Here is a 28,000-nt window from a genome sequence, read left to right as displayed (position 1 = left end):
TACAGTGTGTGAAAGTAATTTATAGAAGCGAACATAAACTTTACAGATTGTCCAGATAAATATTTTCATATTTAATGTTCTATTCTATAAATCTCTACAACCAGATTACCATGTGTGAGAAACATTTAAAGCCTTGGTTAGTTCACATGGAATGACTTGCCTCAAAATCAGTGTGAAAACCGCATTGGATTCTGCTTCCTTTTTTCTAAAAACTTTGAAATTTGCATCACTAAAAAAATAAAAAATAAATCCTAGGGTGTACTCCAGATTTCATGTTTACACACTTAAGGCCCTATTACACCAAGTGATTACTGCCAGTGTTTGGCTGATTATAGGCCGTTACAGGCGATAATCATTTGGTGTACTAGCTACGATCAGTCGACATGCACAATGACACTCGCCGCCACTTCTGGTTTCATTTCACACCATAACCTTTGCTTCCCTGTGCTGGTAGCACTACAAGCACCAGCCTACCAGAAGTTTCATTGTTGCCTCATTCTGGGGTACTGGTCTCCACCCTATCCCTACATCATCTGGGATCACCCCTAATCCTCCCTGTACACAGGCAAACCTAACAAGAGACCATGGATTTCTTTTCACCTGTGTACCTGTCCCATTCTGGGCCGACCTCCGTGATATCATGCTAATATCTCACCTGGGCAACCAAAGACAATACTGCATGGGGGCTACCTAATGAACACACAGGACTGCTTGCATCTTAAGCACTACCGCATGTTGAGCTTTTTTAAACCTTTCATTCATCTGGCAAGTGTGTCTAGCGGTCAACCAAAGTTGATCCATCCAATCCCTGAAGAATTCAGCGCCATAGACTGGGGAAAACACATCGGATGACGGCACAGGGTCAATTAGCAGTCTGCTCTCATCTGCTTGGACTGCATTTTGGATGACCACTTCAGGATTAGCAGCAGTTCACACATGTAATCCTTTGACCTGCAACTCTGTTATAGTAATGCATACTCTATTGCTGACTACTTCACGCTAGTCCAGTACCCTACACTGACATCAGGCACTCATATCTTGGTTCCTACCCAGTGAATGTAGGGCCAGTCCTGCCTGGCTAAGGGGATGCCCATACCAGGCGGTCTGATCAAGCTGTAGGCAGGGAACTCAGCAGGGCTGCATCTTGATCATCTATATTGTCCTAAATATCTCCACAAGTCAGGGCTAAATACATTTTGATTATTTGTCTACTTACTGCACGAGTTCTTATATGATACCCAAGTTAAATTTTTTATTCTTTTATATTAGTAAACCACTGCTCTCATTTTAGTTTTCTCCTTCATATATCGGTAATAAAGCATTGGCCCGATTTAGATAGGGGAGTTCGGGGAATGTATCAGTAATAAAGCATCGGCCTTATTAGTTGAGGGTGATCGGGGGTTAAGTTGTCGGTCACTATTTGGTAGTTTTGTTTCTTAGCTAGAAGAGTCCATTGTGTGGAGGAAGATCTGTGCTGTTCTCTTCCTGGATGTTGTATGACTGTGTATGAGCAGCAGTGTAATATAAAGATATCCTGTGTGTGAGCAGCAGTGTAATATGAAGATATCCTGTGTAATATAGAGAAGGAGGAGGAGAAGCCAAAAGTATTGTAACAGTAACCTCTGTCCTCAATGTGGTGTCTCTTCTTTTGGAGAAGATGCTTTGTTTTTCTTTGGTGTGCTGTGGCTGCAGCAGGCTTTCTGTGTGTGTGAGTGGCCACTACGGCTGCAGCAGGCTGTCTTTGTGTGCGTGCTTTGGCTGCAGCAGGCTGTGTGTGTGCGCGTGCTATGGCTGCAGCAGGCTGTGTGTGTGCGTGCTTTGGCTGCAGCAGGCTGTGTGTGTGCGCGTGCTATGGCTGCAGCAGGCTGTGTGTGTGCGTGCTATGGCTGCAGCAGGCTTTGTGTGTGCGCGCGCTATGGCTGCAGCAGGCTGTGTGTGTGTGTGCGCGCGCTATGGCTGCAGCAGGCTGTGTGTGTGCGCGTGCCATGGCTGCAGCAGGCTGTGTGTGTGCGCGTGCCATGGCTGCAGCAGGCTGTGTGTGTGCGTGTGCTATGTATTCAGCAGGCTGTGTGTGTGCGCGTGCGTGCCGTGGATGCAGCAGGCTGTGTGTGTGTATTTGAGAAAGGCAGAAACTAAAGGGCTATTCTGGGAAACTAAGAAAAATCCAGGTGTGTGTGTGTGTGTGGGGGGGGGGGGGTTGGGCTCATTGGCATTGTCAGCAGTTTTTCTTTGTGTATGGTGAATATTTAGTTAGGAACCAAGAAGATGGGAGAATACCACCTGGTCCATCTAGTCTAGTTCTGAGTTGTTCAGGACATGGTGACTGGAGTCTGCCTGCATCCACTGCACACATACGCACACTGGAGAATCTGCTTTATATCTTTGCCCTGTTCCCTCAGAAGTCGCCCAAAGATCATGTAGGACATTAGGGAGAAGCTGCTGAGCCAGATCTACTGTACACCAGTGTGATACATAAATCCCCTGGTAAATAACTCTGACTGGCCATTTATAAAGCAGTCGGGAATTGGTCGCTGATAAAATTCAGGAGTCTGAGCTGTGGTTTACTGACTCCACAGCCCTGCTTTTCATCCTGGAGTGACTAAAGTTTACTTACATAAAGCTGAGAGAACTTTCTGTAAAATCAATAAGCAGGTTGTTGCTTTGCTCAGGTCCGATGTAAACCCTCGGTTCCTTCTTGCCCAAGCATAAGCCTTATTATTCACCCTTCTAGTTCTAGTAGAACACCCTCCCCCCCTTCTTTACAAGTACAGTGGTGCCTTGGATTACGAGCATTATTCGTTCCGGGACTGCGCTTGTAATCCAAATCCACTCTTAAAACCAAAGCAAAGCTTCCCATATGAAATCACTAATATGCAGACAATTGGTTCCACACACCAAGAAATAATGATTTTATATTCTGAACAACATGAAAAACAAATAAAATGAACATTTAGAAAGCTGGATATGTCATACTATAAGTAACTGTACAGTATAGCAATCAGCATGTGGTGTCTAATGTATAGTAAGTGCATAAACCTGAAGAAACAGCAGCAGTTTGTAGGTATAGTATGGAGCTGCAGATCCCTATAATGCAGTAGCGTAGTACAACAGGCTAGAATAGAGAAGCAGGGCTGCTGTCAGAGGTTTGTGTGGTCACATGACAGCAATGGGAAATGGGTGTGTGCTCAGCATGGACCAATCAGGAAGTGAGAAACACAGAGCTGTGCAGGAAGACTGTGAAAGAAACTTTATATACTGCAGTGTGTATAGCTGAGTGTAAGTGCAGGCACATTATAGCAGCAGTCTGTATAGCTGAGTGTAAGTGCTGGCACATTATATCAGGAATGGAGAGGATGGGAAACACAAGGGCTCACAGGGACTGCAGAGAGCATGAAGCAAATGAGCAGGGCATATGTGGGCACATAGAGGGGTTACAGCTATGGAGATATTACCTCCACAGTCCGGTCCCCTGATGCAAGCCCCAGCCTCAAGTGGATCTGCTGTGATTTGGAAGGTGAGGGAGACTTCCTTTGTCAGAGTACAGGGCTGTAGACCCCCGCTATGCATGCCCCTCCCCCCTCCCCCTCCCACCCAGTACAGGGAGCTCCTAAACCAAAGCTATGCTTAAACAAAGTTACAATTTTGAAAAACTGTGAGCTTTTCTTGCAAAAGCTCTTAATCCAAGTTACTCTTAAACCAAGGTACCACTGTATCTTATAAATGTGGAGACTGCCCACCCCAGTGTCTTCCAATAGAAGAAAAACAGCAGACAGGTATGGTGCCGTTTTTCCCAATGTTATAAGTTGTCGGATGTCTCTGGCAGCCTCTGATACATTGATCTTGACGTGGCTGTATATGGGAGAGTCGGGAAGTGACCCAGTCATTTTGTGTATTTAGCTGTAGAACTGACTTGTTAGTCAAAGGGTTTATGTCACTTTTTGTAGCTTATTATCATGATGTTGTACAGTTCTTGTAATATTGGGCTCTTCTCCCTTGATATATTGAAATAGTCTAACACCAAAATGCAAGCACTGGCCATTTTTGGGAAATCCTAAACTAAAGTCCACTTTATGCAGACACCAGCATCAGGACTTGTGCACTGTATCTTTGATGTCTTGTCCCACTGAGATCCTCACAGAATCTGAACACTGTGCCCCTGTGGTCAGTACTGGGGCGGCTGATGGTGTTTGATCCCAGTGTTTCCTTCCTTTTCGAGCTTTATCAAAGATATTATGATGTGGATGTTCCTGTGTTTGTTCCTATGATCAGGGTTATAGTGATGTGAATGGGACTTAAAAACCCATAGTTTGTAAGGGATCAACAACTGGATCTTCAGCTCCATCTCTGCTTGCTGTCAGTGAGTGGAAACTCAGATTGCATACTGATCCTACTCACACAGCTGCAGAGAATACATGTACATATTATACTACCAAACAATAATCCGGGAACATTCTATAACTCCCCTTGGCGGCCATTGGAATTGGTAGGGGCCTAGACTTCTAGGCTGGCCTATTCCAGTGGCCACCAAGGGGATGGGGCCTAGGTGCTGATGACGTCACATAGGGGTGGGACATGTGTGGGTGTGGCAAAGTGGCATAGCTGTTTTGAAGCCCTGCCCAGGTGTCACAATCCACCAACAATAAAAAGCATTTTTCACTGGACCAAGCTCCAAGAAATCTATTATAAAGTAAGGTGTAAAAACTGCAGAATTTAGGCTTTAGAGCTGTTTAGAGAAGCCCTAGAACGGGGTGACCGTGTCACTTTAAGTAAATAACACACCTATTCAGAGCTAATGTTTCTGTCATCTGAAGGCTTGCCACAATGTATCTATACTAGGCAATCCTCAATGTATCTATACTATGCAATACAACAAGCTTTATACCAGTCATGGCAAAAATGTGCCAGGTTTACAAGACCAACTAATCAGACGCTATTTTGGCATAATTTAATTTATTCCACAATTAAAGTAAAGTTAATACAGGTCAAAAACCTGTTTCCATTTGTTTTAACACCAAAAAGGCATGACAATAGAGAGATATTTGTGTATCTTAGGGCCCTATTCCACCTGACGATTATCGTTCGCATAATCATTAACGATTAACAATCTCAAACTACCGCTATTGCGAAAGACCTGAAAACGTTCACTCATTTCCATGGAACGATAATCGTTATGATCATATTTGCGATAATTTTTTCTTCGCTATTGCGTCCGTATCTACTGAAAACGACCAAACGACATCTTATTCAATGCGAACGATTTGCGAACGAGCAACGATAAAAATAGGTCCAGGTCTTATGAAGCGATCAACGATTTCGCGTCGGTCGTTAATCGTTAAGATGTCATTAATCGTTAACTGCATTTCAACTGAACGATTATCGTTTAGAATCGAACAATTTAACGATAATCTGAACGATAATCGTCCGGTGGAATAGGGCCCTTACATATTCCAAAATGCTCGGGAAATGGTCAGACAACTCTTGATTTGCAATTTCTAGTTTAAAATTTCTACTTAAAAGAAAGAGCTGTAACTAGAAATGAGTTCACATTAGACATTACTCCTAAAAAGCCTCTGTGAATAGTCCCGGTGAGAGTCCATGGCTGGTTACTCTCTTGAGTTTTTGTCCAGTGTTTCGGTACCCTGGCGGTAATCTATCAGCCTCCAGCACAGGCGGGCTCTGCACTGATTCAAAAGCTTTCTAGACCTTTTAGGGAGAGGGAACAAGAAGAGCCATTGTAACATAGGAGAGGCAGCTTAGAAAGTTGTTTACTGACCTTTTGGACTGTGAAGCAAGCTTTACCAATTTGTACAAATATGACATGCAGGGATAATCCATTTAATGGCTGTTTTATGTAGATGCAATAATACCAATTATCTTATTCCTTTTATCTTAGTACCCAAGACATTCAAGGCTCAAGATACTTACCATTCTTTTGTTTACATTGTATCACGCGTTGTAGAAGTCTTGTTTAGTGTAGCAGATATGATTTATTTATTGATGTATTGTTTCCATAGGGTATTATAGTGTATTTGTCAGTAACCAGGTTAAATGTGCTAACCTTGGCTGCCCGTACAGCTTCCTCAGAAGGATGTATGCTACTTTTTCAGGATAGCAATGCTACTTGTCCAGTAACACTATATCACTGTGCAGATTAGCCATTCCAGACTATTAGGGTAAAATGGCCCACCCTCATCCATAAACAACATGTACAGCAACTTACACCACTACCACTATTAAAGGGGTACTCCAGCGTGGGGGCACTTTTGCGCTGGGATCGGGGACGAGGTGGCCGAGGGAAAAGATGTCCACTCACCTCCCCGGTTCCAGCAGCGGGTCCTGCATCGCGACGTCTTTTCCCTCGGCCACCGTGTCCCCGGTCCCAGCGCAAAAGTGCCCCCACGCTGGAGTACCCCTTAAAAGCTACAAGTCCTGTCCTGCCGAGCACTTGATGACACAAACAAGTGTGAAAGCAGCCTCATAAGATTTCATCATTGTACACAGCGGGCATATCATTAGTATGGTCCAATATGTTGTTTGTGAATTGAGACACATGTTTAGTACCATCCTAAAAATGATTGTTTTATCACTGCAGACAGTATGTACTGAAACTAAGGGCCCTATTACACCAAACCTTGCCTTTCAACATGTTCTATCAAAACTATAATGATAGTGATGGTTTGCTGCATGTTGCTCTGTGTAATAGGAGCTGCAGCAACACACCGCCACTCTTCCCAATGGCCCACCTGAATGATCTAAGGATCGCCCGGGCAGCGCCTTCCGCATCTCCTTGCGGCCCCCTGCACCTCCTGTTCGTTGTCTGTGAGCGCAATAGCAAATAGCACAGGCAGCGAGTGGGAAAGGAAGAGGAAGCAAGCGCTGATCTGACAGGTCAGCGCTCGCTTCCCCTTATAGATTGCTACCTGTAATACAGGGTCATTTTTCATGTACAGATAAATCGCTTAAGCGCTCAAAAATCAAGTGTTTTTTTTTTTTTCCCTTTTCTTTTAAACGATTACGTAATTACGCTGGTGAATATGACTGTTTTGATTGCATTGTGTTATTTACTGTGATTAATTGTATTTGCTTTTCTATCTAAATACTGTAATGAGTGTTTACACTGAAAGACTTGAGAATGATTAACAATTATTTTGAGGTCCGCCCCAAAGATGCGATCAAAGACGTACAAACGAATTTTCAGTTTGTAGTTTGATTGTTGCTGCCTTTATACCAGAATAGTATTGCTTGAATTGAATGATTTAACAATTTTTTTCCACAATAATCGGCCTGTGTAAAAGGCCCTTAAAGTGTCAGTCGTTTAAATTTTTTTTTTTTTTTTGCAGCAATCAATGGAACAGGCGATTTTAAGAAACTTTGTAATTGGGTTTATTAGCCAAAAAAAATGCATTTTTACCATGAAAAAGCAGTTTGAAGCTTTCACCCTGTCTTGATTGTTCTCTATAGAGAGGGGAGGGGTGGAGGGAGATGAGGCACCAAAACAGGACAACAAAGAGTTAATTTACAGCTACTTCACCGGCTATCTCCTCTATCAGCACTGACCTCTCTGACCTCTGAAAACCAGCTTTCACACAGACCCCACTGTGTAATCCTTTGTTCTCTGCTCTCTCCCTCCTCCCCCTCCCCTCTCTATAGAACATACAGGGGCATGTCTGATGAACAAGACACAATTTCCTGATAATTTGCAGTGAATGGAAAAGAGGGGGGACCTGAGAGTCTTTTTGAAGGCAGATAATGCCATATTTGCCTAATTATAAAGTTTCTTAAAATCGCCCGGACTATTGATTTCTGCAAAAGAAAATACGACCGTGACACTGTTAAGTTATAGTCCTGCTAGATTGTGGTAAGAAAAGGTATTGTTTACCTCAGCTCCATAATTTGCCTGTCCAGTCTTTCTCTTCCTGTGTGTGCTTGACCAAGCTAATCTATGTATTTGTTTGCCATGGTCGTGCAGGAAGAGTTTTTACATTAGAAATGACTGAAGATATATCCAAGTACTCTCATATCATACTATGTGCAGAGACCATACAGAATTCCCAAATATAATGTAAAAGATGGCGTGGCTTGCCAGTCTTCCTAGAGAAGTGACGGTCAGCTTCTGCTATGGCAGATAGTTATTGTTTGGTAGCCTGTGGTCTACTGTTTTAGGATGTCTGAAGCCTGCTGACAGTCGGGGTAGCAATGGAAACTTTAAAATCCCTGTGTTGCAGTGTTCTTGGATTGTTCCAATACATAATGCTCATCTGAATAAGGAGGAGAATTTCCTGATCTGGATAAAATGACTGCTTCCTGCACTTGCTCTGAATATGGAGAACCTTTTGCCCACATGATCACAGGTTCTACTGATTATGTGGTTGGAGGATGCATAATACATGTGTGTATGTGGACGTGGCTGCACCTTGTAGTTCTTTTCCCACCCGCACTCAGTAGTCAGGCAGGCTAGGGTGGCCATGCAGGGGAGTCAGCGCTCCCAAGATTCCAGCTAGCCATCGCTGTCCTCTGTGCAGTGACGAGGAAGAAAATGCCAATTGCTGGAAAAGGATGCAGCTTTGTTCTCTAAGGATGAATATACTTGTTGCAGTGGTGGAGAGGGCTGTAAGTTTCTGAGTATGTTCAGGTGCAGAAGAATTTTTCCTTCTTTGATTTTGCCCCAGATCAGCAGCGCCATATTTATTGCTGCAAACTGTAGCGGGGTTAATGTGTGAGCATGCTGTCCAATCACTGCTGAGGCTGCGAGGCTGTGTAGGGACAGGCCTGCTGACATGTAGAATGGCATTGTCCTGTTGTGAGTTCCTACTGGAGATATAAGGGAATTGGTGCCATTCCTCTACAATAAGATGCTCAGGAATGACTTCATGGATGCAAGTAATGGCTCAGGCAGATGTATCGGGAGTGATGACAGAAATCCTACGCGTGTTTTTGATGAGGAGCTAGGGTCAGGCTATACACTTCTGTTGTCTCGCTGTAGCAGTTGCTGCAGGAACAAGAAGACCCAGAAGCTGCTCTGACAGTGAGATGAGACAGAGCGCATTTCAGCCTGTTATGTTAATGTCAATATTCGCTGTTACTGTTTTAGCATTGCTAATGTTGCCTCTCTCTCTTTTTTCCCCCAGGCTTCCTTCCACCCAACAGATAATATACGAGGTATGAGGCACCATGGACTGGTGGAAAGGGTTTCTCGTAATCGCATGCATTCCCCTCTACACAGACCTGTAGAGAAGCATGGACGTCAAATATCCTTTAAGGTTTATGAAAGGGCAAACTGAAGCTTTGTGGTAGCGCTGGCGTTCCTGCAGTGACTGTATAACTTCACCTCTTCCTAGGGCTGCCGCACTTTATGTAAACATTGGCGTCTTGTCCAGATTCCAGCTCATTAGATTCCCTCTTCCAGCAGCGAGCACTTATCCCATTAGGACAGGACTCTCAGCATGTTATTTACTTTACACCACGCTTTATATTGCATTTGCGCTTATGTCTTAGACAAGGCAATTTTGCTGATCAACTCAGTGGTAAAGGTTTAAATCCCTCTTTTGAGTGGAAATAATTGTATATCCCTGCTGTGATGTGTGTGTATTCTGTACATTTTTTTCCCTCTTTACTTATCTGATGTTTGTGTGAATGTGCAAAGGATTCTATTTGACAGGATCAGGCCACAGTCTCTATTCAGTTTTATCCACTCACCATGGTTTCTCTAAATTAAAGCTAGGCAGTGCATAAATCTTGCATGCTTTTATCACATTTTGGGAGATTTTGGTGACCAGAAAGCTTAAGTACATCATATTTACTATTCTAAAAGTAGGCCCTTTTGGATATTCTAGATGTAGAAGGCATGCACACGTTGTATCTTAAGTGATATATGTGTAATGCCGCTTTAAATTTCCAATTACTTGCCGATTTGGTTTGTTTGTTTGTGCAGCCTATCATCCTCTTCTCTCCATATAACAGCTTGTATAGGAAACCTACATATAAACAGAACCAGCAGCCAACTGGGACATCTAGCTTGGCAGCTGTAAAGCAGGGCTCCCAATATAGACATGTAGGATATATTAGTAGGAGACCTATCTTTTCAGTGGGGGCAGGCTGTCACCACCCACCCACCCATTTATCGTGAGAATGAGGTTTAACAGTATATACAGAAACAGTCTAATTATTGCCCTCGTCCATTCCCTTACCCCCCATTTATCGTAATAATGGAGGTGCCAGAGGTGGGCACACCTGAACATTGACTGTGCATTATTTTTGGCCTCTCAGTAAGCAAATATACATATATGAGATTTCAGATTATTCAATAAACAAAGAAATCCGTCAGCACTACAAACTTCAATCCTCATGACCTGAACTAAGGGAGTTGTATGCGGTCAGGGTATAGTGAAGACCAGGGGGTGCAGTGCTGAGAAAAACTGTCCATATAAATCTATATAAATGGGAAAAAGGAGAAGAAACCAGACATAATGGTGAGAAATGACCTTGTGGTGATGTCTGGCGTCTGTTCACATTGTCCATAAGGTGTTAATCGTTGGATTGTTACTCCAGATGAAGGCTAAAGTTTTATAAAGACGTTTGGTAAGTTGCTGCTCCTTTTTCTTATTTGTTTGGATATATGACATATTGGCTTATCAAAATTGTATACAGCTGTTTGGGAGCGGGAATCCCATTTGTGGTGCCAAGTATTTACCTCTCAAGTGGATCCTTAGTCCAAAAAGTTTGAGTACATGTACAGCCACACGTACAATGTTTGCGTGTGTTTTTGGCTTTTACCCCTTCTTGTTTTGGTGTTAAAAACTTTTTCAGTGCTGTAAGAGAAAAGGGGAAAAAAAGGAGCTGTTCCAGACCTCCCGCTCCCTGCAGCCATTTTGATGACTCCCTATCCCGAGGGCTCTCCGCTTCTTCCTACTTCCTATGACATCTTGTTTGCCTGTGCAGACATTTCCTGCAGTAACAAGACATAGGATTTGAAGAGCACTGGAGACCTGGTGTGAACAGAACGCAAGCAGCCGGAGGATCAGAAAGGTGAGTATGGCTTTTTTTTTTTATATGCCCTGAAAACCAATTTAAGCCACAAAATGGGAATGCTTGTTTTAGAATCCTATGCTTGCCTGGAAAGTAAGCTTACATTTTGTGCATTTGTATGACTCTCTGGTTATCTTTGCTCTTTATTGTGAGCAGATGAGTGATGTATGTTAAGTGATTCCTTTTATTTATGAGGTTTTTTTTGAATGAATATGAGGTTTCTTAAATCTTTTATTGGCTGGATCACAGCTTTTAACACCAAGTTTTAACTCGTAACCTCACTAATTTTCGGCTAATGTCTATGTAATGTGTGTTAGAACTTGCACTTCTGAAGTGAGGCATACTGTTTGCCTGGTAAACCTGACTGGCTTGCATTGCTTATTCATACCTGCCTGGCGGAGGCTGCAGAAGGCTTGATACCGAGCAGCAATAAAATTAGAGGTAAGACTGTGAAATAAATTTGTCAGACAGAATGGCGCAGGAAAGGATCAGTGCTTTCTGATGTGGCTTTTGGAAGCGGCTGGTTAAAAAATGAATGCACAGGGAACAGATAGTTGCAAAGAGCTTTTCCTAGCTATGTTTTCATGTGATCATATAGCAGCCTTTATTTGGCGGAGCAATGACTGCTTCTGCTTACTAGAAGGGGGGGAAAAAATCGTCAGTAGGAATATTGTATTTCTAGGCCAGTCTCTTCTATATATTTAGCCTATTGATGACCAAGTTGTTTTAGTTGTTTGTTGGATCACCAAGCAGGTGATATTTAGTTTCTCTGACATCGAGTAACTATAAACATCTTCAAGTTGCTATTTGGCTGTCTGTTAGTTCTGTCGCCTTCTAAGAAAACTGAATGACAACAAATATGGCTGCCGATACAGTGCTTGTCCTGGAGTATTCCCTCTGACATCGATGGCATCTACCTAGTTAGGCAGTGCAACACACACACACACACATGTAATAACTGTGTGTAGTGGAGCAGATCAGGTGTTCAGGACAACACTTGTATTGACAGATTAGTGCAACATGCTGCACTGTTGTATATTGGAAGAAATCTGATTGGCCTATTATACGTCAAATGGAAACACATCATGAAGTATCTGTTATAGAACATATGAAGACAGGATTCCAGACTTACATTGTAGGGGACTTTTTTGCTAAATATAAGTACACAAAATAGGGAATATAAGGGAAGGTTCACTTAAATGAAAACCGTATTACCAACCTGATCATTAGGAAATGGAAAATTAAAGAGTGTTGGTTAGACATGGATGTAGTCAGCCGAACTGGTAGTAAAGATGTACAAGGTTTACACAGGAAATCTGGGATAGGTTAGCAAGCAGTAAAGCTAGCCGGAAATGTTGTGTGAAACATGTGCAGGATGCACTATTATCCTGCATGGTTTAACCCATAGGCGGCAACACAAGCTGTTACCACTCTACTTTACAGTAACCTCCTATTTGTAGAAAAGACTACTGATTCAGATTAATAATGAATTGACTTTGTAAACAAGGGCAAAGAGCTGGATGTGTCAGAACCTAGGAGCCAGGCCACCAGTTCCAGACTTTGTAATATTTCTCCAGTGCATATATAGTACTGCCATACTCCAAAGTTCTATGCCATTCACGTCACTTCATTGTCTCTGTATTAGACACAAGCAGTAAGTTTAGCTTTAAAAGGAAACCGGTTGACCTTTCAGCTAACTGCAGTAGTACAAGTATTGTAATATATCCTATTACAGAAAAACGCATCTTTCACCATGTATTTGCATCAATTCTCTCTCTGGCTTTTGCACTGATCATTCTCTCTCAGCAGGTCACTGCTAAAATCCATCTTATGAAGGAGAAAGAACGCAATAGGAGGCAGAGCAGGGAAGAAGCTGCTTAGAGGGGCCGGTGGTGGTGGTTTGTTCTCACCCCCAAGTGCTGGATTCACAACAACACTAAGGGGTCATTAATAGGTCCGTAGAATTCCATCTGTACATGGACTGTGTTCTGCGGACTGGACCTAGGAGCTCCCAGCATCATGTTTAATTATCATGTTGGGAGCTCCTAAGCATTTTAAAGGGGTCCCAGGGGTTTTTTAGCAAACACCCGGACTTCAGTTCTTTCATTTGAAATAAAATTTGTGTCCTGCATTGTTGAAATTAACTGTCAGTGTGGATATGACTCTTCTCTGGTTGTAGTGCACTATAGATTTTTAATGAGACTTCTTGGAAACCAGTTACACAACTTTGGTATAATGCATGTTCTACTGAAGTTTTTCTCTGTGGTTCCTTTGGAGTTTGGATTGTTTATGTCCTTAAAGAGGATGTACCACCAAGTACGTCCTCTTTAACCTGACACAGGGATAGACGGCTCCTTTGATTCTAACGGAGCAGCGTCATAGAGGGGAGGGTATTCCCTCCCACTAGGGGCGAGCCGGCCTACCTCCAGTGCCGGTAACCTTGGAAAGAACGGCGCCGTACGGGGGACCCCAGGCCGCAGTTCAAAAAACGAACCGCGGCACCGGCTTCCCCGTCACTGCGCCGTTCTATCCCTGTGTCAGGTTAAAGAGGATGTACCTGGTGGTACATCCTCTTTAAAGTTTACCTGTCGTTTAAAAAAAAAAAAATGTTACAGACATGTCAAAAGTTTTGATCGTTCCAAGTCTCAGACCGATCGGGAGATAGAGCAAGGAGAGCACTGCAGCTGCAGCGCATCCTCTCCCCACTCTGAGCCCAAGTCAACTTTTTTCAGAGCGGAGAGTGAATGCGCTGCAGCGGGTCTTCTCCCCGCTCTATCTCCTGATCAGCTGATCTGTACAGTTCTGAGCAATTAGACCTGGACAGATCAAAACTTTCGACATGTCTCTATGAAATGTCAAACAATTTTTATAACGATAGGTAGAGCTTAAGGGTTTATATTCATCCTCCTTAGAGATAAGCGCATTTTACAGTATTAGCGAAGTGAAGCGATTCGCTAAGCTTTGCTTTTGATAGCCGGCTGCCATTGAATCACTTTACTTCACTAATACTGTAAATTCACTTATCTCTACACAGCACCGAACATTATTTTTCCCCAAAGAGAGTATTGCGGTATAAAATACTGTATTTGAGCATTTTTTGATGTATTGGCTGCATTTGTAAATCTGTTCCACCAACTTTACATGGATTTGGCATGGCTTTTCAAGCTCCCATATTATCAGTGAGGAATGTTCATTTGTTTATCAAATTAAGGCTATGTTCACACACAGTATTTTTGCTCAGTATTTTGGTCAGTGTTTTGCAACCAAAACCAGGAGTGGATTGACGACACAGAAAGGCTATGTTCTCACACTGTTGTAATTGAGTGAATGGCCGCCAGTTTAATGACAGCCATCCACTAAATTACAACATTGTGTGAACATAGCCTTTCTGTGTCTTCAATCCACTCCTGGTTTTGGTTGCAAAAATACTGTGTGGGAATAAAGCCTAAATGTTCCAATCACAGCAGGATTTTGTGGTGTGAATGGGTCTGTAGAAAACTGCTGTGTACCCTTGTACAGGCTCAAATACTACTTTTATTCTAAATAGCCTATTTTGCGTGTGAATTTTGATATTTTTCTACTACGTTAGTGAAAGTTACAATTTAGGATTTCCATCTCATAGGCTTTTTTTGTTCTAATAACTGTGTATTAGGCAATGGCTGTTCAAGGCTATAATATGTCGGGAATCTACTTGTGTAGCTTTTACTGTAGTTTTCCCATGTAGTAACCGGTGCTGGAAAGTAGCGATGTTGTAGTTGTCACTTAAAGACTATTGCATAACCATTTCCTACTTGGCACATACTATTGTTAGAGTGCCACACTTCACAATACCACTTAGTGTATGAAGAGAAAATCCATGAAAGCATAAGACACAATGGCCATATGTTCCAGCGGCCGCCTGTGTAAGTGGTGCTTCACTCAGCAGAGCACTTTAACACTTGTCAGTTCCAGAGCCATAAGCGAAGTTTTTGGCATTGCTTGTACGGTTTATACTTCTTCCAGACAAGGCATTGAGAACAGTATGTTCTGCAGGGCTGTTTGTTTTCTAGAAGTAAAGATTTGTGTGCATTGCTGTGCACCTGAAGCTTTGATGTGTATGTCAGTGGCGGCGCTCGGAATGCAGCACATCCAGCAGGTACACCACCATCCTATTTAGGCAAAGGTGCAGGGGAATGTCCTCGCTCTAGGGAAAGGTAAGTGTGTTCTTCTGCTCAGACTTGTAAAACATGTTGGTCAGATGACCTTGTGGTTTCATTCACGCATGACGTTTACATTTACGTACTGTGTATTTGTATGTAAAGCCTAGCCAGGAAACATCCTACAACAGAGCTGGGTTTGGCATTTGGCACAATCCTAGTAAGTTATCCAATTTTACATGGGACTGCACGTAAGCCCAGTGGTTCGGAGATAAAATATGCAAACAGTGCAGCCTCAGATAGTTCAGGGACGAGCTCGGCTCTGCAACATGTGCAGCTCCTAGCAAATACTGAAGTGACAAGATGGTGTAAAGCTCCGCAGAACACTCATTTTAGCAATGTTCTTAGAGACAAAACACGATCTGCAGCCTGTGTTGACATAGCAATGAGTAGGAGGGTATTTTTTCTGAAAAGATGAAATATGGATTGCCAAAGACACTCCTTGTTTGTACAACTAGAGTCTAATCCCTGCATCACAGCTGGAGTCCTTAGAGGGAATGCACTCAGACTTCAGTAAACTCTTCCTTCCTGTCTGTTTTACAATGTGTTTGTTGGTTCTTTGCATGTAACCTCTTCCTTGCTGGAAGGAGGCAATGCCTTCGTCATACAAGGGTATAAAAGTAGAAGGATATATTTTGCTGTAGTGACTGTGAATTACTAGGCTAATGCATCCACTTTTCGTCAGCTTTAAGTGTAAACACCAATCTTGTCCTGTATTGTTTGGGTCTGTGCAGTTTACCTGGAGGGAGTCATTTAGTCTCCACCTCAATTTACCACCTAACATACTGGATTACTCTGCCCAATAGTTTGGGAAAAGATTTTGCCTCAGGCAGATTTGTCGTGAAGTGATCACCTCTCAAGAAAAATGCCTTCTGGCAGGGGTCCCTAGGCTGATCTCGCCGCTCACCACGGGCGTTACTTCATACTCCTGATCAAATTTCCTTCTGACGGCTGCCATATATAAAAAATTGGTGGACTTTTCCTGTATTCTCAGTATACAAGTGTTCCCTTGAAATGATGTTTACTCCCCCAAATCAATTGGTATCAGAAAGTTATACACAGACTGAACACAGACTGGATTTACTGCTTCTTTCAGTGTCTTTAGCTTTATATGAAATATAATGTAGCGGACCTTCTTGTCAGGTGCTTACAATGTTCCCATCATGCCAGGGCAGTCAAAGTTAATCTAAAGTTTTGCAACAGCTGGAGAGTCGGGAGTTTGACACCCCTGCTCAATGGGGTCTGTCATATGAGCCCAGAGGATTTTTGTTTTTACTTTGGGGGAAAATGTAGTTTACTAGGAAAAAAAATTGGTCTTTGAGTTAATATAAGCATATAAGTGGTGATCACTGGCACTAGACAATCATTGTAGCGGAGTTATAAACCCAGATGACGTCGTTTTCCATCTGCTCTGGTTGATTCTGCTTTCTCGCCTAATAGCATGCAGCATGAAAGCCAGGTTCACCCATAGCCCTGACTGCTCGGTGCGATAAGTGTGCTGCACAAGGTCTTTCCCAGTTCGCTGGCTCTAACGTTACAAGGTTATATTCCTATTAAGTAGTCCACATGGCGCCAGATTTTCAGAGATGGGGAAATTTAGTTTGTAAATATCTATTACATGTGATAAGGATGGCGGAGCTGCACATTTTACACCGGAGCGTTCTTCCTGTGCTGCGCTTTGTTGTCTATTAATGAGTTAAATGTAAAGGACCTGTTTATTATTCCATGTAATCGCTGAAAATCATTCCGGGCTCTTCATGTGTATTTCTGCGATCACTACAATTCTGTCTTTTGTTCCGCCATGGTGCTTAGCACAGATTTAGTTACAGACAGTAATTCAAGATTAGCTCCCAGCAAATAGTGCTCTAAATTCCTAGTTTAGGCTCTGTGTTCTGGAAGAATTTGTTGAGCTCCAGGACAAGCCTGGTTTATGTCTGAGGCCTTGTTTAGGATGCCAACCAAACCATAGAAGAGCAGCGCTATATATTGTCATGTAAAATGTTTTCTACAATCATCTGCTTTTCCTTTACTGTGAATCACTGTGACAGCTCTCCGTATGGATCGGTTTATCTCTCGCCTCCACCTGATAATAGCTGGAGAAGGTAAGCACAACAATATGCAAAAAGACTGTGTGCGCTGTGGATCATTTTACAATTTTACAGTGTTTGTGCTTGATGTTTGATTCCCCTTTTAATACAGGTCTCGTAGTTACTGTCAGAAGCCCTAAATGGTCTAAGTGTGGCCAGAGGTCTTACTACTTTATGCTATTGCCCACTGTGAAACCTGTAGTCAAATGTTAAGGTTCTGGCTGCCTGCACCAACCACTAGGTGGAGCTTGAGATGCTGTATATCCTGCTCAGAGCAGAGGTGTAGCTAAAGCTAATGATGCCTGTCTTTTAGCTGATGTCCGCAGTTTTAGCTGCAACATGCATGCCTTCTCCCTCCCCCTACCGCTCCCTGCTTGGCTTCCAACATGCATAAATCAAAGTGGGCTGGAGGGGATGGCAAGTGAGGGAGATTTGAATGCTTAAAGGTTTAGGGGGAGAAAAAGCGGTTACTTTCTTGCAAAAAAACAGTGCTCAAAAAACCTCTCCCAGCATCTCGCACACACACACTTCTTAGCTGTTTATTATCAAGGCAAGGTTGTCTACATTACATAGATGCAAAGTGAAGGTGAATTTTCTGTGTTCATTATAACCTATGGAGAGGGTTGGGGCCGAGGGGGTTGAGTGAACAGGAAGAGCAGACAAACCCCCTGCACAGTGTTTGGAGACTGTCTGGGCACATAAAACACTTGATTCACAGGTCAGACTGCTCAGTGCTGGTCTGGGAACTTGGTGAGGTAAGATTGCAGGATGTTGTGCTGTGCTGTCTCTTATACACAGGCTGATTCTCTCCTCTTCCTGCTCCCTCCCCCCACCTTAGACTATAATGGACACAGAAAACCTGATTTTTCTGAAATTAGAGGAGGAAGCTGCAAAACAGCCTTTTGAGTAAAAAAAAAGGCTATTTTATTTTTTTTTTTATTTTTTTTAAAGAAACAGTTTCTTAAATTCACTTGTACTATTGATTTCTGCAAAGTGACAGTTAAATGAGAGTTACACTTTAAGCAAGCCCTCTATGCACATGAGCTTGGAAAGAAAAAAACATGTTATAGCTGTGCAAATAACCATCAGCTATGAGACATGTATTGAAACAGTAGCAACCAGTTCACCTGAACAGTTCGCTCATCTCTAGTAACTATCCTTTAGCCTCGGCAGCAATTCCATATGCCGTTCGCTTTAGGAGCGGGCTACTGAGTAGCTGGGAGGTTTACATGTGTATCCTGCCACAAAGGCAGAAATAATCGAGACTAAGGCTATCTTCACACAACGTATTTTTTCATAAAAGTACGGCCGTTGTTGCAATTGGCAACAACAGCTGTACTTTTTACAAAGAAATACGTCGCTTAATCTTCTATGGAATCCCGGCCGAAGCGTATACACATAGTATACGCTCCAGCAGGGATCCCTCGCGGTGCTGCAAATAACTGACATGCCAGTTTTCTGCGGCCGCTATTCAGTGAATAGTGGCTATAGAAAACCCTGTCAGTGCACACTATGGAGCGAGCGGCTCCGGGCACACTCTCAATAGTGTGCAGTGGAGAGCTCTGATGCGGGCGTGCATGGATTCCGGGATGATCATTTCAGAGACCGTCCATTCCATGACCTGAGCGGCCGGTCTTTTACGTTGTGTGAACATGGCCTCACACTGCATCATTGAGCAGGCCTTGTTGTTGCTGTCTTTCTGCCTCTTTGGAAAACACTGGCCTTAGCACTATGCTGTTCTTTCTTAAGCTCCTACTAGAGGCACTATAGGCATCCAGCATCTTTTTTTAATTCAGAATTGGCTTTCTTTCTGTATAATTTGGTACAGACATTTTAGTTGGTGCTTCTTTGGCAATTATTTGATATGCTTAAAGGGGTTACTTGGGCCTTAGCAATTTATGGTTTCTGTATCTGCAATCTCTGTACTACTAGCAGTGCAAGTACTATATAGTGACTGCAGATACAGATTTATCTGTATCTGCAATACAGCTGCCAGGCAGGGTGTTATACCCCCGCCAAACTAATATTGATTGCCTAACCTGACAATAGTTTATCAATTATTTATCCCATTTTTGACTGTTATCCAAGTTTAAACTTAGTGGGGCAGATCAAACATGGTGTAAAGTGAAACTGGCTCGGTTGCTCCTAGCAACCAATCAGATTCCACCTTTCATTTTCCAAAGAGTCTGTGAGGAATGAAAAGTGGAATCTGATTGGTTGCTAGGGGCAACTGAGCCAGTTCCACTTTACACCATGTTTGATAAATCTCCCCAGTGTTAAATCTTTATTGCCTGCTGCATTCGTTTCCAAACAATGCCAGTCCCTTTGTATACTATAGGCACTAAATGCCACTTGTATTGAGTGCAGTGTATGTAAAGCGGAAAGGCAGAGCTCCTCTGCTGAGACATATATTACATCAGCATCTGAAATAGAAAACCTGTCCCTGCTTACACCTTCCCATTTGAGCCTGCCCCATGAAAACACAGTGAAATTTGCCAAAGCTTAAATTTCAGTTTGAGAAACGGCACGTCATAGACTGGCATCAGTTCAGTTGTCTACTTTAAGTTCCCATCCGCAGAATCTTATTACTTCTTGGTACATGTAGTACTGCCAGTTATATGTTATTTGCCCCAGTATTGTCCACAGACCTGTCACCACTTTACAGACATTGTGCCCTTGTTTTTACTGCTGAATAACTTTATTTCCCTTACAGGTTGCAAGCATCTCTATCCTATTTCCATGTATTTGATATGGTTCTGCATGCTTTTTGTTCTCCGTCCAGTTTCCAGTCTTCTAACACCTTCTGCTCTTTCATTCTCTGTCACAATCTCACCGCATTGATGAAATAACCCGCTCTTATAGCTGGCGGAGCATCATCCTACACATTAATACTCCGTGGACACATTTATGTCATGGTCTTTGTATCCAGATGTTGCATTTGATGTGTGGCTCTAGACATCTGTGTAAACTTATGTACAACATTGACTTTGGCCAGGGCTCTAGCTTTATTCATAGTAAATCAAAATCATTCAGCAAGCTTGGAAAAGGCTGATGTATAGCAGAGAGGTGATTGTGGTTGGTTTTTGGCAGCTCCGAGTCAATTTTTATTTACAGAGGAAAGGAATGGGGTCAGTGGGTGCAGTTCCTGAAAGTTTCTTCCAGCCGGAGACCGTCAGAGTGCAGACATTTAGTCATTATTGCAGATTTCTTGCATCATTACTGCTACATAGGGCTGCAAGAGAGATGGCATGAAGCTCCCTTTCTGCTAAGACTTTCTGGTAGGTCTGTGGTCTGCTTGTAAGACATGTAGCTAGATTTATATACCGATGATGTCTTTTAGATAAGTATGGTGTTGTGGGGAAAAAAAAAGGCGTAAGTGTTGTATAAAAGGGTAAATATATGAGAAACCACATTTTTAATATGTTAAAAAGCCTACTTTAACCCCTCCAAAAAATTGTAGATTTAGCTCCAAGTAACCATTCACTTCACAATCTGCATGGTGGTTGTATATTTGGCACACCCTTGCCAGGTTCATACATGGGTATTAGTGGATCTGTTGAAAACCACGCCAGTACAAATGCAGTAGATTCAGTCCAGGTCTTGCAGCCATGACAAGAACCCTAAAATGAAGTCTTTTTAATTGGTCTGGATTTTTTTTATATATATATAAATATATAATATATATATATATATATATATATATATATATATATATATAATTTTTTTTTTTCTTTTTATTAGACTTTTTCTTATTTTAATCTCAATTAATTAACAACCAAGTCAGATCATACCCATACATAGGATAAAATAGCCACAACAAAAATCATCATCATTAACCATCATGCAGGTGGGACAAAATTATACAATAACAAATGTTATCTTCTGTGCAGCTCTACAACTTATTGGGCATAAGATGCTATTGATACACGGGGATCAAATCTCTTCCCTGGTTACCTGACCCAATGCTTTTAGCTGTCTATTGGCTAGTCTGGTGGAGGGAAGCAGGTGAAGTCCTCCCAAGGTATCTGCTAAATCACTTTGACAATACCATTTGGAATTTTTTTAGTTTAATAGGAGGGGCAGTGTATTTGACTTTTTCTCCACTCTTCTATGAAACATTTCTAGATAGTTAGGTCTTGGCAGGAGCATTAATGCATATAAACTCTCTAATCATTGGAGAAAAAGTTCTAAATGCCCTAACTTTAAAGGGGTTATCCAGCGCTACAAAAACATGGCCACGTTTCCCCCTACTCTTGTCTCCAGTTCAGGTGCGGTTTGCAATTAAGCTCCATTTACTTCAATGGAACTGAGTTTCAAAACCCCACCCAAACTGAAGACAACAATAGGGGGGAAAGTGGCCATGTTTTTGTAGCGCTGGATAACCCCTTTAACTTGGGGAAGGTCTTGAGAACCTGTAGTTGCTATCCCACCCCCAGTAATATAACCACATAAGATTTTAACTTGGCAGATGTCAGAAAATACACTACACATTCTATTTTGTACGTTTAGTGTCGTTCTGCTGTAGTCTTGGGGTGGGGTGGGAGCATACTTTTGGCCTTGATGCTAAGGTTTGAGACAGAACAGGAGGAGAGCTATACCCTGACCTGGCTCTGTTTGGTAAAAGAAAGTCTTCCTGGCAAGTAAATGATCTCAATAAAATAATTTCCAGTGAGAGAGGTCAAAAGTTTAGCTGGTCTCTGTGTCCCACGCTCTGGATCCCTGGTGTCACTTGTTCCCATTGGCAACCACTTCATTGCCAAAGAACTTTCGTGAGTGCAAAAGAAAAAAGTCCCAAAACACAGAAAATTCTGCTCTCTTAACACTGCGAAGCCCAAAGCAGTAAGGACACATCTCTGAATACACAGCCCACTGCCAATTTTCTGCTGCCAACCTTTTATTTTTTCTATTTTTCCTTTTTACGTAAACAGTGAAAGTGACCACCAGCTGAGTCAGATAATGCCGCTCCTCCGAGCAATTTCTTAACTAGTTTAGAGAAATCATATGAAGTAATTGGGCAGTACATAAGCGACCTAGGAGATTGCCCGGGCCTTGTCTTCTATGAACAGTTAACCATGTGTTGCCATTCAAGTAGTGACTTCTCGTAAACCTTGCCGGCTTGCTACGGAATGCTGTTTTCCGTTAAAGAAGCACTCCTTTTTTTTTTCCTTCTTCCTTGGAAACTTTCAATAATTGTTGCACTTTTTATTAATCGTCCTGAGATTTCTGAAGTCACTGATCACTCCTGATGTAGCCTTTATTCCTATCACGCTTCCGACTCCTATATATTTAATTTTAGGTCTTCATTCCTTTGCTGACACTAATTTCAATATGCAACCTGCTTAGCTAACTTACTTCTGCATTTAAGCACTGGAAACACTTGCAATGCAGTGCATTGGAAGATCTTCAAGAATCTTTTTTTTTTTTTTTTTTTTTTTTTTTTAAACCAATCTACATCTTTCTTCATAATCAGTTGTCACGGTTCCCCATTTAACATGGTACCAGTGCAATTTTTCAGTTCATTCTTATTTTTCCACTCTTTTCCATTAACTATTTGCCCCTTTTAATGGCTATGGATACCTTTTGGATTATTTTTTTTTTTTAATTGCATCTATTTTGGCCTTAATTTGACTTCAGCAGGTTGCGTGTATTACAATACTTACAAGCTGCTCAGTGCTCTCAGACAAACTCTGATCATCCTCCAGCCCCTCCTGTATTTTTTTTGAACACTCCTTTATGATCACGTCAAGTAGAAATGCTCAGTGATGGTCAGATCAAAGTTTGTTTTATTCGTTTTGACCATAACTCAGTTTAGTTGAGTGTTCAGGAGAAACAAGGAAGGACTGTGGAGACATCAGAGAGACGCACAGCTTGCTATGTGTTGTAACACATGCAAGATGCAGAAGAAATACAATATATTAAACATTTACAAAACAAGTTTTATCGCATATATTACTACATGCAAATTAAAGAAAAAGATATCCAAAGATGTCCGTATCCTCTACATGCGATTTTCCTTTGTCACAGCACTAACAACATGGTACTACAGTGCGCACTATTTTTATTGGGATTTTAACTGATATGAAACATTTGTTTCCTCTCCCCCCTCCTGACTTCTGTCTCTGAAGGCAGCATGCTACCTGGAGCGAAGAGAAACGGCCAGGATTTAGACTGTTGTCTGCTCTCAACAGGTGAACCACGTTATATATTTTTCTTAAACATTTCAGTTTCGTATAGAAAAAATTATATATATTTTTTGTTCCATACTTTTTTTTCTTTTGCTTTGGGTCTCGGTCACATTAGATAGTTGTTTCAAGAGAATTTTACGGTGTGACGTTGAAAAATCCCATAACGCATACATATATAAGCTCATATCTGTCTCAGCATCCTTGAATATACTGCTAGAACAAACCCTCAAGATCCAGAACAGATGGTGATAAAAATAGACATGTACATCAGATCGATAACATTTTTTTTACAATGGTCGGTTATCAGCTAGTATGAAGAGAAGTATTAAAATGGAGGAACAGGTTATATTTTTTGCTGACCATGATATGAATAGGTCTACATATGAGTTATTTAATGCTGTTTGAATTACACCATCATTGCGGTAAGTTTGCATAGAATGGTATTGATTTTGCAGGGTCATCCTAATACAGGCAAAAGGAGTGGTAACAGGCCCAGGCCCTGGGTTAACAACCAGCAAGGGCAAAATAGTGCATGTTGGTGAGGGAATTATTTATGGACATCAGAAGCAAAAAGCAAAAAAATATAAACTAAGCTTCATGGCAGGGGAGGTGGCCAAGTCCTCTTCATGCTTAAAGGGGTTATCCAGCGCTACAAAAACATGGCCACTTCTCCCCCACTCCAATTCCGGTGTGGTTTGCAGTTAAGCTCCATTTACTTCAATGGAACTATATCTGAAACCCCACCCAATCTGGAGACTTTTAACTGTGGCTGTTAGTACTAAGTGAGAGAAGATGGTGCCAGTTCACAGTTCAAACATATATATAGGTTTTGCAACTTTTTGTACAAACAGTTCACTTTTTGCTTTACCCCCAGTTATTTTAGTGCATTATCCTAGCTCAGAAATGACCACAGACTAATCTGCCTGGTTACTCCCAGATTTCCCTAGGATCAGGAAATACCTCTTTATGGAGGTCAAGCAAGTTTAGAACTCTGATGCGTCCATTTGAAGGCATTAGGCTTGAAATATCTTAAGCCTGTTGTAGGCCTAAAATAATTATTGGCCTAAAAATCTTTCTCGGTTCAATTGGGATGATAGGTTCCTCCCATTAACAGACATGTTTATCTCATCCCTGTTGTTTTTGTGGAGGCAACAGATATTTGAGTTTTAATTTTGACCTTCTTATGCCCTAAATGGGTGTAAAGAGGTTGTCACAAAAGAGGAATGGCATTGATAGACAGAGAAATCTACCATTATTCCCTCAAACATGCTGGCAAGTAATGTTCATGCAACACATATGGTGTTTGCAATTTGCATTAGGTGCCAGGGTAATATGTGCTGCATTTTTCTTTTGCATGTTTGCTGTTTGCATACATAATATAAAATGCAATGTAGGTACATTTGGTTTTTCACCTAAAGATTCAACAGAGAAAAAATTTTACCTTATTGTTCTCAACATTTTATTGACCGTCTTCTTATCCGACTTCTATGATGAAGCAAATTCTTTGCCAGTCTTTGTATGTGTGCCGAAGGATATCTGCAGGAATTCGGCATAATGAAGAATGTGCGCTGGGCATTGTTGAGAATAAATCCACCTACATTGTCACAAATCTGCCCAATAAAACAGCCAGTACACTAACACTGACCACAAAGAGAGCAAAGCTCTGCAAAGATGATAATGTGTAAGGAAAGGGCTTGTGAAGGAGGCCAGAAAGATTTAGAGTTTAGGATAATCCTTCCGCAGGAAGACAAACCAGTTTGATTTATTTACATGTTATGATATCGTTTGCTAACATAGCTAATAATTAACTGAGGGAGATGGGATTTACTTTGCACAGTGTCTCTCCCACCAACCACCATCTTTTACTGGTACTCAAGAAGTTCTTAGTCTGAAATATGGCAAATATACAGTGTAGGTGTCTAAGTAGGTATATGGTTATTCTCGTCTGGACAGTTCCATATCTTATGGATATGCCATAAATGTCTAACAGGGTTGGGGGTCAGAGGTGGGACCTGTATTTTTCTTGAGATCATGGACTCCCTCCAGCCTGGTTGCAGCTGCCAGAGGCGAAAAGCTGCCTATAAATATGAAGTGATTACATTGCTGACTATAGCATTAGAAGGATTATTATTTAGCTTTTTTATTGGGGGGGGGGGGGGGTAGCATTAGCTTTTATATTCTGATTTTTTTAAAGATTTTAAACCCGTTAATTTTTAATGTATTTTTGCATAGACTTGCAGACTGTCTATTATTTGTCTTTCAGATACTAATATTTTATTATAATGCAATGGGACCTGAAATTAATCCTGTTTAAAGTAGCTGGATATGTATGTGGAGTGGTACCTTGTATAGACTACTCATCCATCATTGACTCTCCTGGCATGTATTGCCTGTCTTTATTCTTAAAGTGTTTCATTGGTGTCTCTCCTTTGCTACTTGTTAGTCCTGTCCTGGTTTTAGCCCAGATAAGTAATCTTACTATGTTATTCATTGTTGTTTTGTGCTACTTCTGTTCTTAGAACGAACTCTGATTCTGCACTTCACACGAGTGCCTCGAGTACCAAGACTCAAGATCCCTTTGTGGGTGGACACCAACATGCAACACGCTCCCCCAGACCGCCTCAGCGCAACAGTAAGATAACCCAAATTTCATTTGTTTGTGAGCTATTCCTATAGCTACCATGCAAGATTATGCATTATCCTTTAAACGGGGTCTGCATCTATTTTCCCCCCAGGCATTGTGCCCAAGGGAAGGAGTTAGACTGTTTTGGGGGGAAACCTGCTAATATGTTTCCATAGGGCACTGAGGATGAAGGTCATTTTCTTACCTTCATCCTCTGTGCCGTTTCCGGGATATCAGCAGTATATTAGCGGGATATTTGTTTTAATGCCGTTTGCTATGTTGTAAATTCTGTAACTTTTTTATTTTACTACTTTAAAAAAAATTATAACTAAAACTAGTAAATGTGCTTAAAATTTCTATTCTGATCCCTGTAAGATTTTTCTGTTTTGGTCTATGGGGCTATTTGAGGGCCCATTTTGTGTGCCATAATCTGTCCTTTTTATTGGTATCACACATATTCAACTTTTTTTTGGGATGTAATGTAAAAAAAAAAAAAAAAATCATCAATGCAGGTATGGGAAGACCATGTAAAGTGTTCTCTCTATGTCTCTCCACTATGAGACAGAATTAAGTGCTTACAGGAGAAGCCTGACTATTTAAAAAATGTATCAGCTGGCAGTAACAATCACTACTTACCTCTCCGTTCTGGGATCTCCTTCGGCTGCAGCGTCGTAATCCAGTTGGTAGACTGCCCACTCAGCCAGTCAGTGACTGAGGAAGGACACTGCTGCAGTCACTGACTGGCCGATGGGACAATCCATCAGCCAGGTCAGGTATTTTCCCTTGAGTCATGACAACATTGTAAGTCGAGGAAAATGCCTTTCCGTTGGAGGTCCCGGAGCCTACTACACGGCACTTTGTGGGCGTGTGGAGAGGTAAGTAATAATTGTTTAAAATGTGCATTGAAGTATTACTTTGTTTTGTGTAGCTGATTCAGAGCTATCCTCCTTAATAATGAGGACTCTGAGCATCGCACACTTATCCTCTTCATTATGTGCGTATGCTCAGTAGTCCTCGATATTCATGAACACCAGCTCCCTCGGCCATTTATTGGCGGTTGTCTAATTTTCCTGCATATCGAGAGAACGGCTGAATAGAACATTGTAAGTCACACAGCACAATGTTCAGCATTTCTGTCACTAGTTAATGCTTAACTGTTACGTACTTGAATGATCGATTGCCTGCTTAGCCAATTAGTGACTGGGGCAGGACACAGACTGACTTGCCGAGCGGGCAATTGATTAGCCAGGCAATGACGTTGCAGCTGGGACATCCGGGTACATGACGTACCTGGATGGCAACCGAAAATTACAGCCAGCGGCTTTTGGCGATATCGGGGAGAGGCGCAATGGAGGCACGAGGACTATCAAGTGTACTTTGTTTACTATGGCCCTGCACCCCCTTGCCTTCATGCCTTTTTTTTTATCATGGGACTTCTCTTTGAAATGTCTGATAGGTGCCTGTCTAACCTCTGGGATTTGCACCGAGATCTCGAGACGATAGGTGTGAAGAGAATTAACAATAGGCCCCCCAGCCTGCTTGGCTGAGTTATGTAAATCCTATTGTTGTTAATGGGATTTACGTAGCGTGGTGAGCTAGGCAGTGTACGTAACTGGGGCGTTATAGTCTTATTGTATGATTATGAGCCAATACTGCTTTCTATTTGTTGTGTGTGATCGTCATTGGTCTTCTGTAAGTAATTTCTTTTTGTGATAAATTGTTTGATAGTCTCCTTCTAAATATTGTCTGCCCTGAAACCACAAGCCTGTAGGCACAAGCTCAAGGCCAGCATTGTCTCAGTGTGAGCGTAGATAATGGTTTCTGTTTGTAATGCACATTTTTACCATAGTTTTGCAGGATTACCTTTCTGAAATGTCACATGTT

At 41.9% G+C, this 28,000-nt stretch overlaps 1 protein-coding gene across 2 annotated transcripts in view; it reads left to right on the top strand.

The window, feature by feature from the left end:
* CRTC3 (CREB regulated transcription coactivator 3) overlaps positions 1-28,000 on the top strand; it is a 79,864-nt gene that overhangs the window by 33,773 nt on the left and 18,091 nt on the right. The window contains exons 3-6 of one of the 2 annotated variants that reach the window (XM_069983815.1): positions 9,129-9,248; positions 17,262-17,323; positions 23,434-23,496; positions 26,013-26,125. In XM_069983815.1, coding sequence (XP_069839916.1) covers positions 9,129-9,248; positions 17,262-17,323; positions 23,434-23,496; positions 26,013-26,125 — 358 coding nt within the window. The remainder of the gene's footprint in view (positions 1-9,128; positions 9,249-17,261; positions 17,324-23,433; positions 23,497-26,012; positions 26,126-28,000) is intronic. The other variant, XM_069983824.1, reaches the window with a different exon arrangement.

The sequence above is a fragment of the Dendropsophus ebraccatus genome, chromosome 1 (assembly GCF_027789765.1).
Source record: "Dendropsophus ebraccatus isolate aDenEbr1 chromosome 1, aDenEbr1.pat, whole genome shotgun sequence".
NCBI lineage: Eukaryota > Metazoa > Chordata > Amphibia > Anura > Hylidae > Dendropsophus > Dendropsophus ebraccatus.
Note: the sequence above shows the minus strand (reverse complement) of the source record. Positions and strands in the feature narration are given on the sequence as shown.